Genomic DNA, 13848 nt, shown 5'->3' on the forward strand with positions numbered 1-13848 from the left:
TTTGCATATAGACACATCAGTCACTGATTTCATCAAAATAAACTTTAATAACAAAATAATCTTTTGTTAGGTTGTTCAGAAGGATGGAGCTGAAGCAGAGCTTCAGAGAAGCACAAGGACAGTTCGTCTTTAAGGACGATGTGGATCCCCTCCAGCCAATTATATATTATTGAAGGGGTGCAGGACCTTAATGACATGTCATTGTTCAGCCTCATCTAAATTCTAAATTTGAGAACCCAGGGGAACTCAAACACACCTTTTATTAAAGAAAATATTAATGGAGGTAGAACCCAAGAAAATGGCATCCAGAGTGTTCAGTCTGAATGTCAATCTCTAAGTACTGGAGTAATCACAGACATTTGGATACAGGATGTGTTTTATTGCATTAGATCTGGAAATCAAATATATTCCATGATTAATGGAAGGGACCAATGTTAAATGTAAGTAAACAATGAGGTCTTTTGACGAGAATATTCCTGTCTTTATTTATAGTAAGTCAACAAAAATATATATTCACCTACATTTAAGTAAAGTTTTATCTTGTGAATAAAGAAAATAAATTGATTTAGATGTTATGAAAAATATAGTTTGTACCGAATCGGAAATTTAACGTAATGTAATAATATTGCTTGTAACAAAATTACAGCAATTTATTTAGTTTAGTCAGTAAGTTTTTCCAAAGTAAAAATAATGATTTGGTCTCCATAAAAAACTATATTTTAACTTTGTTTCAGTGTAATTTTTAATCTTGGCCAGAATAAATAGTTTGGTTGATATGAAAAGTTTCAACCAAATGAAAATTACAGCATTTTTTTTTTTTTTTTTTTTTGTTGGTCCAAAGTTTATATTTTTTTAATGTGGACATCTCAGCCTCCTCAAACATTAGTGAAGTATCGACCCTCATTACTGTTCTTCACCTCTTCTATCATGTTTAACAGTTGAATCACTTGAATTTTGTCTTGTGTTTCTCTGTTATTGAAAACCAGGAATCTGTCTCCACAATCACTGATCAGTTTCTTCAGTTCTGTAGACTGTTGTCTCACATAATCTTCTATGGACCAATTCTCAAGATCGTCTCCTCCAGTGAACAGAACGATGATGAACGGAGCAGCTTTTGGACCAGAGATCTTCTTGATCAGATCTTTAGTGCTCATCTCAGCCTGTGTGAATATCCCCAAACTCAACACAATGACAAACACATGAGGTCCAGGAGATGAGAGTGAAACACATTTCACAGTTTCTTCTGCTACGTGTTCATTTGACAGTGATGTGTGAAAGAGTCCTGGAGTATCAACCACAGCTACTGATCGACCATCAACTTCACCAATTCTCTTTTCACATGCAGACGTCACTGAATCGGATCACATCTGGCTTTGATCATCTCTTCCCAGAATAGTGTTTCCTGTTGAACTCTTTCCATTTCCTGTCCTTCCAATCAGTACAATCCTCAGACAAAACACCATCAGGGTAACACAAACAACTCTTAAATAATGCAATAAACATACATTAAACAACAGCAGATATAACATAAAACAATTAATGTAGATTAATGATTACAAAAACTATTAAGAAACATGATTATTTAAACAAAATACTTTCAACTGTGAGTGTCAGGGGATACCTGTTTAGTTATTGACCGTAAATTATACATTGTTTTATGATAATTTACTGTACAATGACATGAATCATCTGGTTAGATCTTTTATAGTTTTCCACTGTATGTAGTACAGAAACTTACTGTTATTTACAGTATTTTTTCCTCTGTAGCATTTTTTTTTACTATATTTTAATTAAACTTGCACAAATTTTAAACAGTATAGTCCTGACTTAAGCTCTCTGTGAAACCAGGACTAGTGTACAAAAGTAAACTTTAAGTGGACATTTTTTAGTGACACATACAATATAATTTTACAAGTATTGCTGAAAGCAGCTGTTCAAACGGTTCAAACACCAAAAGATCATTACTGTCATATTATGATAAACACTTACATCATCATCAACAGTAGCTTTGCAATAATTAGTGCAAGCTGACAGTTAATTAATCACTCAAGATAATATTAGATAGATCTAAGAGAGTTAAACTCTCCTCTATTTTCTAGACTTTGTGCAAACAGAGTCTAAATTAATAAAAAAGACACACAGAAATATATTGTAAAAAAAAACATCACTTACTGACCAGAATAACCAATAACTTGCTTCTTAACATGTAAAAACATTGAACGTATATATAATGGCACTGACTGAAACCATGAAGAGTCAGTTACATAAGGCTCATATTGCTCTGCTGGTGTGATTATCTTATGATTATTTTCCTGATTTGTGATGGTTCTTGTTCACAGAAGTGTAAAGTTGACTGCAGTCTTCCTGATCTCCGGCTTTTGCTCCTCCGATGGAAGCGTAAGTCACTTTATCATCACAGCAAACCTGAATCAACATCACAGTGACTGTTTCAACCCACAGTTATTACAGCATGAGGTTTGAGCTCAAGTCACCACACATTTATATCAGAATAAGAGAGATACAGGTCACACTGAGAGAAGGAGGACATCCATGAGAGGACAAGAAGTGTTTGCTCACCTTGTTCTTGGCTCTGTCTTTACTGACCGCAGTAACTTCAGTATAAGTCACATCATCTGTCTGCTCCTAAACATCAGTGAAAATACAGTAAATCAAGCTGTTAAAGGCCCATCCATTACTACTGTGTGAAGCAGACTCATTATTTCACACAGCTGCTACAAACAGTTAGGAGAAACAGAGTCATGTTCATCTCACCTACAGGTTTAATGAACATCTATTATATAGACATGATGTTACGATCACAGATCCTACTGTAACGCGACCAGAGTAACTCTCAAATATTCACAGACGTGATGTTATGATGACCGATCCTACTGTAACGCGACCGGAGTGACTCTACAATATTCACAGACATGATGTTATTATGACCGATCCTACTCTGACGCGACCAGAGTGACTCTCCAAGATTCACAGACGCGATGTTATGATGACCGATCCTACTGTAACGCGACCAGAGTGACTCTCCAAGATTCACAGACGCGATGTTATGATGACCGATCCTACTGTTACGCGACCAGAGTGACTCTCCAAGATTCACAGACGCGATGTTATGATGACCGATCCTACTGTAACGCGAACAGAGTGACTCTCCAATATTCACACACGCGATGTTACGATGACCGATCCTACTGTAACGCGACCAGAGTGACTCTCCAATATTCACAGACGCGATGTTATGATGACCGATACTACTGTAACGCGACCAGAGTGACTCTCCAATATTCACAGACGCGATGTTACGATGACCGATCCTACTGTAACGCGACCAGAGTGACTCTCCAATATTCACAGACGCGATGTTACGATGACCGATCCTACTGTAACGCGACCAGAGTGACTCTCCAATTTTCACAGACGCGATGTTACGATGACCGATCCTACTGTAACGCGACCAGAGTGACTCTCCAATATTCACAGACGCGATGTTACGATGACCGATCCTACTGTAACGCGACCAGAGTGACTCTCCAATATTCACAGACGCGATGTTACGATGACCGATCCTACTGTAACGCGACCAGAGTGACTCTCCAATATTCACAGACGCGATGTTACGATGACCGATCCTACTGTAACGCGACCAGAGTGACTCTCCAATATTCACAGACGCGATGTTACGATGACCGATACTTCTGTAACGCGACCAGAGTGACTCTCCAATATTCACAGACGCGATGTTACAATGACCGATACTACTGTAACGGGACCAGAGTGACTCTCCAAGATTCACAGACGCGATGTTACGATGACCGATCCTACTGTAACGCGACCAGAGTGACTCTCCAATATTCACAGACGCGATGTTACGATGACCGATCCTACTGTAACGCGACCAGAGTGACTCTCCAATATTCACAGACGCGATGTTACGATGACCGATCCTACTGTAACGCGACCAGAGTGACTCTCCAATATTCACAGACGCGATGTTACGATGACCGATCCTACTGTAACGCGACCAGAGTGACTCTCCAAGATTCACAGACGCGATGTTACGATGACCGATCCTACTGTAACGCGACCAGAGTGACTCTCCAATATTCACACACGCGATGTTACGATGACCGATCCTACTGTAACGCGACCAGAGTGACTCTCCAATATTCACACACGCGATGTTACGATGACCGATCCTACTGTAACGCGACCAGAGTGACTCTCCAATATTCACAGACGCGATGTTACGATGACCGATCCTACTGTAACGCGACCAGAGTGACTCTCCAATATTCACAGACGCGATGTTACGATGACCGATCCTACTGTAACGCGACCAGAGTGACTCTCCAATATTCACAGACGCGATGTTACGATGACCGATCCTACTGTAACGCGACCAGAGTGACTCTCCAAGATTCACAGACGCGATGTTACGATGACCGATCCTACTGTAACGCGACCAGAGTGACTCTCCAATATTCACACACGCGATGTTACGATGACCGATCCTACTGTAACGCGACCAGAGTGACTCTCCAATATTCACAGACGCGATGTTACGATGACCGATCCTACTGTAACGCGACCAGAGTGACTCTCCAATATTCACAGACGCGATGTTACGATGACCGATACTACTGTAACGCGTCCAGAGTGACTCTCCAATATTCACAGACGCGATGTTACGATGACCGATACTACTGTAACGCGACCAGAGTGACTCTCCAATATTCACAGACGCGATGTTACGATGACCGATACTACTGTAACGCGACCAGAGTGACTCTCCAATATTCACAGACGCGATGTTACGATGACCGATCCTACTGTAACGCGACCAGAGTGACTCTCCAAGATTCACAGACGCGATGTTACGATGACCGATCCTACTGTAACGCGACCAGAGTGACTCTCCAATATTCACAGACGCGATGTTACGATGACCGATCCTACTGTAACGCGACCAGAGTGACTCTCCAATATTCACAGACGCGATGTTACGATGACCGATCCTACTGTAACGCGACCAGAGTGACTCTCCAATATTCACAGACGCGATGTAACGATGACCGATCCTACTGTAACGCGACCAGAGTGACTCTCCAATATTCACAGACGCGATGTTACGATGACCGATCCTACTGTAACGCGACCAGAGTGACTCTCCAATATTCACAGACGCGGTTACGATGACCGATACTACTGTAACGCGACCAGAGTGACTCTCCAATATTCACAGACGCGATGTTACGATGACCGATACTACTGTAACGCGACCAGAGTGACTCTCCAATATTCACAGACGCGATGTTACGATGACCGATACTACTGTAACGCGACCAGAGTAACTCTCCAATATTCACACACGCGATGTTATGATGACAGCAGAGTTGTGGACTTGAGTCACATTACTCAAGACTTGACTTAGACAGTGCACTCTCATGACTGTAACTATATTTCCGTTTTGCACTCCTCTCCATGACAGCATCACATTTGAATCATTTGTTGTTATCAATATTTGTTAAAGGAATATATTATGTATCAACATAAAATAATATAGTTGCAACACATTTATTCATTCCTTCCGTCTATTAAATCCATTCACTGATGGATTCTTATTGTTATTAAGGATTTGTAGCCGATACATTATAACTATTGGATATATTTATCTTTCAGCTTCTTCAAAACTATGTCTAGTTCAGTAGACCTATGCCAAAAGGTGGCGATAAATTAGCATCTGGTTTACGTATTGGCAAGTTATAAATTTGACTTAAATGATTCATTAAAATCACTGAATTATTTAAAAATGAAACGGTGAACATTAAATAAATTAGTAATTCACTTAGGCCTACGATTTGTTCACAAGCAGTGATTCATTCCTCCACGAACCACCACTAATTATTATATATTTATTCTTATGATACTTAATTATACTTACTATTGACTATTAATGACATGAAATGAACTGTAGTAATGAATACAGAGATGATAATTTGGAAAAAAAACAGAACTAATGACTTGTTTAGGACTTGTAGCATAAAGATGAGGACTTACATCTCGACTTGGACTTGTCCGTCTTGACTCTAGACTTGAATGCAAAGACTCAAAATGTACTTGTGACTCACAAAACAATGAGTTGTTCCCAGCTCTGGATGATGGATCCTATCGTAACATGACAGAGTAACTGTCAAATATATACAGATATGAAAATATACACAAATCACTGAAGATGAATCATATTGTTCAGCAGGAGTAGGATGAATGGAAATGTTTGATTGTGTCACTGTTTCCATTCTGTTTATTTCTATCGCCGAGCTTTAGAGCAGAAACAGTAGAAATATCCTTGTCATGATCTAATGTGAGTAATAAGAGTATGATATTTCAGATTCAGACCTCTGTGGAGCTCATGAAACACTAACAGCTCACGATCAACCTACAAAACTCACCACAGAGTCATCAGTCGCTCTTCTGACAGCTGAAATATAATGAGATGGGAACAGTTACGAACACTCAATACAGTCTCTAAAGCAGATGACAAGTGATTTCTGAAAGAGTCCAGAAGACTCTAGTACTACAGAATACACACATTAGTTTAACTCTCTTTAATACTGAGTCAGATGTTCTGGACTGAACTCTAGAAACTCACCGGATCTATTTTTACGAATCATCATCCAAAGAATCAGAGCAAGAAGGAGAAGAATGAATGAACTGCCGGCAACAATCATAATCACTGAGAGAGAGACGATACAGAGAGACACAATCGGCAAAACTGTGTTTAACCAAATATAGACAGATGGCTGATACAAATAAAATGATAAATAGTTAATTTGATTCTAAAACATGTGAGTGTTAAGAGCAGCAATCCTCAAAACAACTTATTATACTGACTACAGCTGAAATATACAGCTAAAATAAAACACTGTTTATCACTGCACTGCTATTAACACATCTATATTGACTGCATGAAGCAACAGACACAACAGTCATCATCTACAACCAAACAATGAGCTCTACTCTTCAGCTCAGTTATAACCATAAATCTTCAACAGGAACTCTTCAAAAAGTCTAAAATAACTTATCATTGACTTTCAAAATCTATAATGTAACACTTCATTTTCATTGCTTTATTTCAGTGAAACTACTCTTTTATGTTAAGTGATTACATGCATTTAAACTGGGCACAAGGCAATTCAGTAAAATGACAGAGAAAGTTAATTTGACGGTACCTTGTATAGTAATCCCTGCTGTCCCTGAATCAGCTTGAGCTGTGAAAGATGAATGTTAGTTCAGATGCTTCAAACTATAAAACCGTGGTTTCTTTGAAGTATTTTTCTATACCATATCTTGTAAAAAAGATTTAATCATCCAAAACTACAATTATCTATTCTACAAAAGTAGTATGTTTTCAAAAGGAATTGCTAAAATTGTTATTTTCAATTACGTTTTTCATACGTTGACGCATTAATTTTGACATCATCCAAACCCAGTTTCAAATCTTGCATAACCGTTTGTGTTTTCACTTTTGCGAACGCACAGTGACTGCCAAGCAAAGTGTCACAATATGCTGTCCAGAAGAAACATGGAGCCAAGGATAAGAGAAAGAAGAATTTATTAATCCAACACAGGGTATATATCCAACATGGAACACTGAAGAAGACACACGTATGTGGTTTGTAGACCCGACAAAACTGATCTAAAAAAGGAAAACGCTTATAAAAACAGGATAATTGGGGTAACAGGTGTAAGGAACATCTAAAGATGAAGATTTGGAGCCAGAGCAAAAGAGGACTGAGGTGGAGCTGAGGGGATGAAGGAGCCTGATGGAGCAGGAGGGGCAGAGGGATTAGGCGAAGCCAGAGGAGTGGAGACCCCGAGGTGTAGGATGGTCGTGGGGAGTCGGGTGGAGCTTGTGGACTGCTGGGCCACAGCGGAGAGGAGAGAGATAGAAGCTATGGTAGAGCCAAGAGGTCAATGGCCCGAGGCAGAATCCAGGCCTCGGAGGCTGGAGGCGGAGGTGAAGGAAACTCCACCATAGCGGCCCTGGAGGATGGCAGTCTCGCAAAGCTTGCACCGCAAAGATGGTGGGCTAGAAGAGGGGCTGCTAGACGACAGTGGTGGAGGGGAACTGGAGAACAGGCACTGGAGAATAGAAAGCCCCCTCAGGGCTGGACGAGGAAACCAAGGACGGAGGAGGGCTGGAGGCGGAGGTGAGGGAGACAGGAGCAGGTGGGAGGGCAGGCATTTTGGAGGATTCTTTATAGGAACAAGCACTGGAGTTATCTCTGGGGCTGGAGGCGACACTGGAGAGAGCTCTGGGACTGGAGCCGAAATTGGAGTGCTTCCTGGGCTTAACTGGGGAACAGGAGCCCATCCTGGGCTTCACTGGGGAACAGGCACTGGAAGATAGGAAGCCCCCTTAGGGCTGGACGAGGAAACCAAAGATGAAGGAGGGCTGGACGGGACCAGTGGAGACGTTGAAGAGAGGAGAGGGGGCAGTTCGTCCTCCAGTTCAGATTCCTACACCAAAAAAAAATCCACCTCCTCATTTTGGCCCTTTTGGCATTTCATATTCTGCTCACCCTCAGCCGTGATGCAGGTGGTGGAGCTCCACTCCGCACTCACACAGTCCGTGGCTTGCTCTCTCGTGGTGGCACTGTCGCCGGCTCTCATACCTGGTCTGACAGGTTACACTCTGGCTTTCCGTCATTTGTGATTGTGGGCTGGGCTCTGGGTCGGTAGTGGATCCAGCGAGATCCTCCTCAGGGCAGATAGTAAGTGGTGAGTCCATTCCACAAAGGCAGAGAATTTCTCCCGAGGACCATCTTCGGATGACAATGCTCTGCACTCTGTGTTCAGGCTGGCATTATAGAAAGTACAGAGTGCATCATCCTAGTAGCTGGTGACATTAGCTAGCAGTAGGAACTGTCTCTTATGTTCCTCGAGAGCACGACCTTTCTGCTCTGGCAGAAAGTAAATGGAGGGGAGACACACAATTTAACTTTTTTAGGTTGGGTCTTCTGTCACAATATGTGACGGAAGGAACACGGAGCCGAGGGTAAGTGAAAGAGTATTTCCAACATGGAGGAAGACACACGTATGTGGTTTGTAGACCCGACAAAACAACTTAAAGGACAAGGCTTGTAAAGACAGGATAACTGGGGAAAAACAGGTGCAATGAATAATTAAATTAACAGGGACACGGAACACATGATGAGGGAAAACTAAACACACCCGGGAACTATTCAAACCAAACTCGGAAGAAACTGGGTTACAGGGGCAAAAAGAGACAAAGTGTCCAGGGCTGTGTCACAAAGTTAATTTGCAACTGAAATTTACCTTGTCTTACAAGTGAGACTGTCATATTTTAAGTGAAAGTGACAGGACATACAGTCAAGTATGGTCACCCATACTCAGACTGCTCTGCATTTAACCCATCCAAAGTGCACAGCAGTGATCACACACACCGTGAACACACACCTGGAGCAGTATTAAAAACAGTATTAATTACCGCATCTGCTTTTTCACTCTCTCTGTGTCACGCATGTAACCTGCCCCAAAAAAATGGAATCACAATTCCTTTTGCATTTTAATTTCTGATGCCTGACACAGATACCTGTCAATCAGTGACAGGGGTGGGACTAAACCAGGGGTGTGTTTGTATTGGGAGGTGATGTCACACACAGACGGTTGTGCAGGAAGTACACAAAATTTGCTGTCAAGTCTCAATTCCTTCATTATTCCCAGCAGCAGGTTCTGGACTGTTAAACTCGACTGCAGTTCATTAGTTTGCAGCAGTGGTTTGAGTTTCTTCTGTCAGACTGAAAGAAGCTTTTGTTCCTCAGTTTGTTCTGCTTCAGTGACTCTAACAGTCCTTAATGATACTGACATTATGCGACTCTAAAACTGATTGATGAGATGTTTTCTCACCTGAACTCTTGACAGTGTATGTGACTGAGGTCTTGAATTGATCTCTGTGAATAACATTACATCTCCACTCTCTGTTGTGATCTTCATTCAGGAGTGTTGTATTCAGAGAGATGATACAGTGATCTGATGAGAATGATATCTGATATCTGGAGTCTGATTTATTCAGTTTAACACCAGCCTGATTCACCCAGAACAGCTGAATTCTCTCAGAACGGGTCCAATCATCACAAGAGACTCGAGGATATGAATACAGCTGACAGAAGAGAGTCACAGAGAGACCTGCACTGATCTCAGTGTGTGAGGATGAGACTGAAACACAGAATAACACACACACCACACACTCTTCAATCATCAGGAGAGATTAAATCAAGAATTTACCCTTTTTAAATTGACCACATAATCATAAATTACCATGAAGAACATGCAGATAAACACCAGCATCAGGTCTTAGTCGTGGTCCACCCTCATCAGTCCATTGTTGACAGATGTAAGATCCATGATCTTCTGTTGAGATGTTCCTGATGTTCAGAGAGCAGTCAGACCCCAGACTCAGTCTCTCATGACTCTCTGTGTCTTTCTTCTTTATCCCTAAATGAATCAGTTCAACTGCTGCTGAATCTCTGAATCTGTTATAGATCCATGTAGTTGATTTGCAGTCATGAAGAGCATTATTACAGGACAGAGTGACATCTTCACCAGAACTGATGAACACATGAACATAATCCACTCCACTGACACCTGAAACACAAGAACATGTGACTGATCAGTATGTTATATATTAATAAATGAATGTTATATATTAATAAATAAAAACATAAAACACACCAACATAAAAATCTGAATATTCAAAACATTATATTTTTTTCCTGAACAGCACACTCCAGATTAAACTATTGTTCTTTATCAGAGAGCTGTTTGAATCTCAAACACTATGTTCAGGAATAATTCAGTGTGTTCTGTAACACGACGAGACTCTGAGAGCACAACGGGAATATGGGCAAGAATAAACTGATCATCATTCTCAGTCTGATCACACTGAGTGTCTTGAAGAGAAAACAGATTTCTTTACCTGAGAGAAGTGAAGAGAGAAAGATCAGTCCCAGCAGACACAGATGACACTCATCAGACATTCTCTCTTTCTCTCAGTCTTTCTCTTCATTATACTGTATGATAAACTCTTTCTTTGAATACTATCAGCTCTTCCTGTGTTTGTTCACTTCCTCTGATCTCACAGACTGAGTGTTAAAAAAATCTGCTCGAGTTGCACTATATTCCAGTACGTAATGGAGAAGTGTTGTCTCACATTTGTGTGAAAAGTGTTCTTCAGTGTCAGACACACGAGCTCAACCCATGTATGGTCTGAGTCCAGCGTACTGACCTCATTTCTGCACACAAGTGCCTTTCTGTTAGTTTCACTTCTCTCTTTTAGCAGTTTCCAACATGCTGTTAAAACTTAGAAATAACATTACATTATTTCTGATAAAACTGGTTTCTTACTGAGAAGGTTTCCACATCAATTCTTGGTCACACATAAAGCAGTTGCATGTGAACTTTCTAGAATAGCATTTAGAGACTATAAAAGACATATATTGTTGGATATGTGTGCTGTGACACAGGCAAAGTTGCCATTTAAAGCACTTGAGAAATGCTTTTCCAATGTATAATGGACATTTTTCAAAGATTATGATGATGTATTTCCTGCAAAGGTTTTATTTTAATTTATTTTTTTAAGCTACTGTGCAAGTGTAACATCTAAAGGCTGTAATTTAAAGTGAAACCTTGTTACCCTTTTGTTACGTGTAGTGTAACATCTGCGGGCTTTAATTTAATGTGAGACCTTGTTATATAACCTCTTGTTACATGTAAGTGTAACATTAATTTTAGTTATGCTACAATAGCTATGTTTTAAAGCTATTAACAGTGAACTGTATTAAATAGTTAAATGTAAGGTCCAAAGACCACAAGTTACCAAAGATATATTTTTATTATTTAAAAACAAACAAACTGATATAACAGTATAACAGATCTTTTACAAAAGCAAAATGCAGAAAAAAACTAATTTGCAACCACTGATACAAAATACAAAAAAATAAACAGTAAACACACACACAAAATCATGTCCTAAATGTATTTGTAAAAGGTATACTGTCTGTTTTTCCTTCCGCTTTGGGCAGGAGTCAGCACATTTCTGGTGATCTTTTGCAGTACTTGCAATGTTGTCCCTGCAGAATATGAGGGAGCAGAAAAGTCCTCCCCCTCTGATGCAGTTTTCACCAAAAAAAAAAAAAAAAAAAAAATGGTTAAAACTTGTTGAGTTTGCATAATGTAAGGAAGTGCTGCACGAAGCTTATATTTAACCAAATATAATATATATATATATATATATATATATATATATATATATATATATATATATATATATATATATAGACTTCTGTGAGGACTCTGTTCCACAGCAATGTTTCAAGGCAAATCTGTTGGCTGAGTTGCCAACACTGTGATATGGTGAAGCTATACATAATAAAATAACAAAGGGCTACAAAACTTACACAGGTAACTGGAAAATAACAAAGAAAAACTTCATAGTAAAACAAAATAGAGAATATGCAACAGTTAGTAGGTGACAAACTCACCTTAACCCTTGGATTTACTGTACCCTGCACCTTACGAAAATTAAACGTTTTTATTCAATAGTAAAAAAAAAACACGTTACTATATTTAAACCTTGGGTAACACAAACAGCCTTGGTTGTGCTAAAAAAAACTGTTGTTAAAACCTCTTCAGCCTTGTTGTATATTTTGCATTTTTACAGAATTAGGCATACCTCATATTATTATTATTTTTTTTTTTAATTAACACACAGTGTTATTTTATTTATTCATAATTTTATGACAAACACAAAAACATATTTTCCTCATAAGTTACTCACCCTATCATCCAAGATGTTTATGTCTTTCTTTCTTCAGTTACAAAGAAATTAAATTTTTTGAGAAATATGTTCCATGATTTTTCTTAATACAGTGGACTTTTATGGTGGCCAGCAGATTAAAGATTAAAAACTTAGATTCAATGAAGGTTCAAAGGGTTCTACATGATCCTAGCTGAGGAATAAAGGTCTTATCTAGCGAAATTATTGGTAATTTTCTTAAAAAAATAAATAAATAAATAAAAATAAAACCTTTGTGATGCGCCTGCACTCTTCTTCCTCAGCCATAACATAGGTGGAAGTACCAACTCAGAGTCTACAAAGGCAACGTCCAAAGCATATGTCAAATGCTTTTTACTAAAAAGATAAAACAACGACTTTGGATGATTTTAAAGTTTTAAAGGAGAAAATTATATGTAATTTTTAACTACAAAGACAGAAAACTAACCGCACTCTTAAAATGATAGGGAAACGTCCACAAAAGTTATGTGAACACTGTAATGTTGAAAAAAAAGCAACACCTCATGCATTTCTTGCAAGGTAGGAAGTACAAACAAGAAAGGAAAAAAATATAGAAGAACTAAGGTAAATGGACTTCAGGATCTAAATTTTATGATTTTAATAAATTGGTCATGTCAAATAAATAGTAAATTCTTCTTTGATTTTATCAGAGAGACAGAATTGATCAGTGTGAGTGGATGCTTGAGAGCTGTAACTCACCACTGACTGCTTAAGCCTGATTTATACTTCTGCATTTGACCTTTACGCTGTAGGCTAAGCATCAGTTTTCATTTCTACTTCTGCGTCGTTGTCCGCGTCGACGTGCAGTACACACTCAAACCACTAGTGTGCAGTGTCCACGGGCATGATGCTTGTGTAACCTACAGTACCACGACAAAAGCCAAAGAAGAAGTGGCTCGTCAGAGAAGCAATATAGCCATAATGGCGGAAAATAAATATCAAATCAAAAGGAGACC

At 39.4% G+C, this 13848-nt stretch overlaps 2 protein-coding genes across 2 annotated transcripts; both read right to left on the minus strand.

Moving 5' to 3' along the window:
- Window positions 1-875: 875 nt before the first annotated feature.
- LOC127956852 (GTPase IMAP family member 9-like) lies at window positions 876-1529 on the minus strand. The gene is given in 1 exon segment (XM_052555099.1): window positions 876-1529. A coding segment is annotated over 1 exon segment (654 nt).
- A 758-nt stretch (window positions 1530-2287) lies between these two features.
- LOC127956843 (uncharacterized) lies at window positions 2288-11214 on the minus strand. The gene is made up of 9 exons (XM_052555088.1): window positions 11015-11214; window positions 10357-10683; window positions 9946-10254; window positions 7245-7283; window positions 6665-6748; window positions 6465-6493; window positions 6073-6180; window positions 2578-2643; window positions 2288-2424 (listed from the first exon to the last, which is right to left on the minus strand). Exons 1-9 carry the CDS (start codon window positions 11073-11075, stop codon window positions 2305-2307), a joined length of 1143 nt encoding a protein of 380 aa, XP_052411048.1. The 5' UTR covers window positions 11076-11214; the 3' UTR covers window positions 2288-2304.
- Window positions 11215-13848: the final 2634 nt, after the last annotated feature.

Source organism: Carassius gibelio, chromosome A3 (assembly GCF_023724105.1).
Source record: "Carassius gibelio isolate Cgi1373 ecotype wild population from Czech Republic chromosome A3, carGib1.2-hapl.c, whole genome shotgun sequence".
NCBI lineage: Eukaryota > Metazoa > Chordata > Actinopteri > Cypriniformes > Cyprinidae > Carassius > Carassius gibelio.

What these genes read in the sequence shown, in the direction of transcription:
- LOC127956843 (XM_052555088.1), bottom strand. Translation starts at nt 11,075, where the DNA reads ATGTCTGATGAGTGTCATCTGTGTCTGCTGGGACTGATCTTTCTCTCT. An exon ending in GATTCGTAAAAATAGATCCG is followed by an intron (nt 6,494 to 6,664) that starts GTGAGTTTCTAG and finishes ATTATATTTCAG; the next exon opens with CTGTCAGAAGAGCGACTGAT. An exon ending in GAGCGACTGATGACTCTGTG is followed by an intron (nt 6,181 to 6,464) that starts GTGAGTTTTGTA and finishes ATGTTACGATAG; the next exon opens with GATCCATCATCCAGAGCTGG.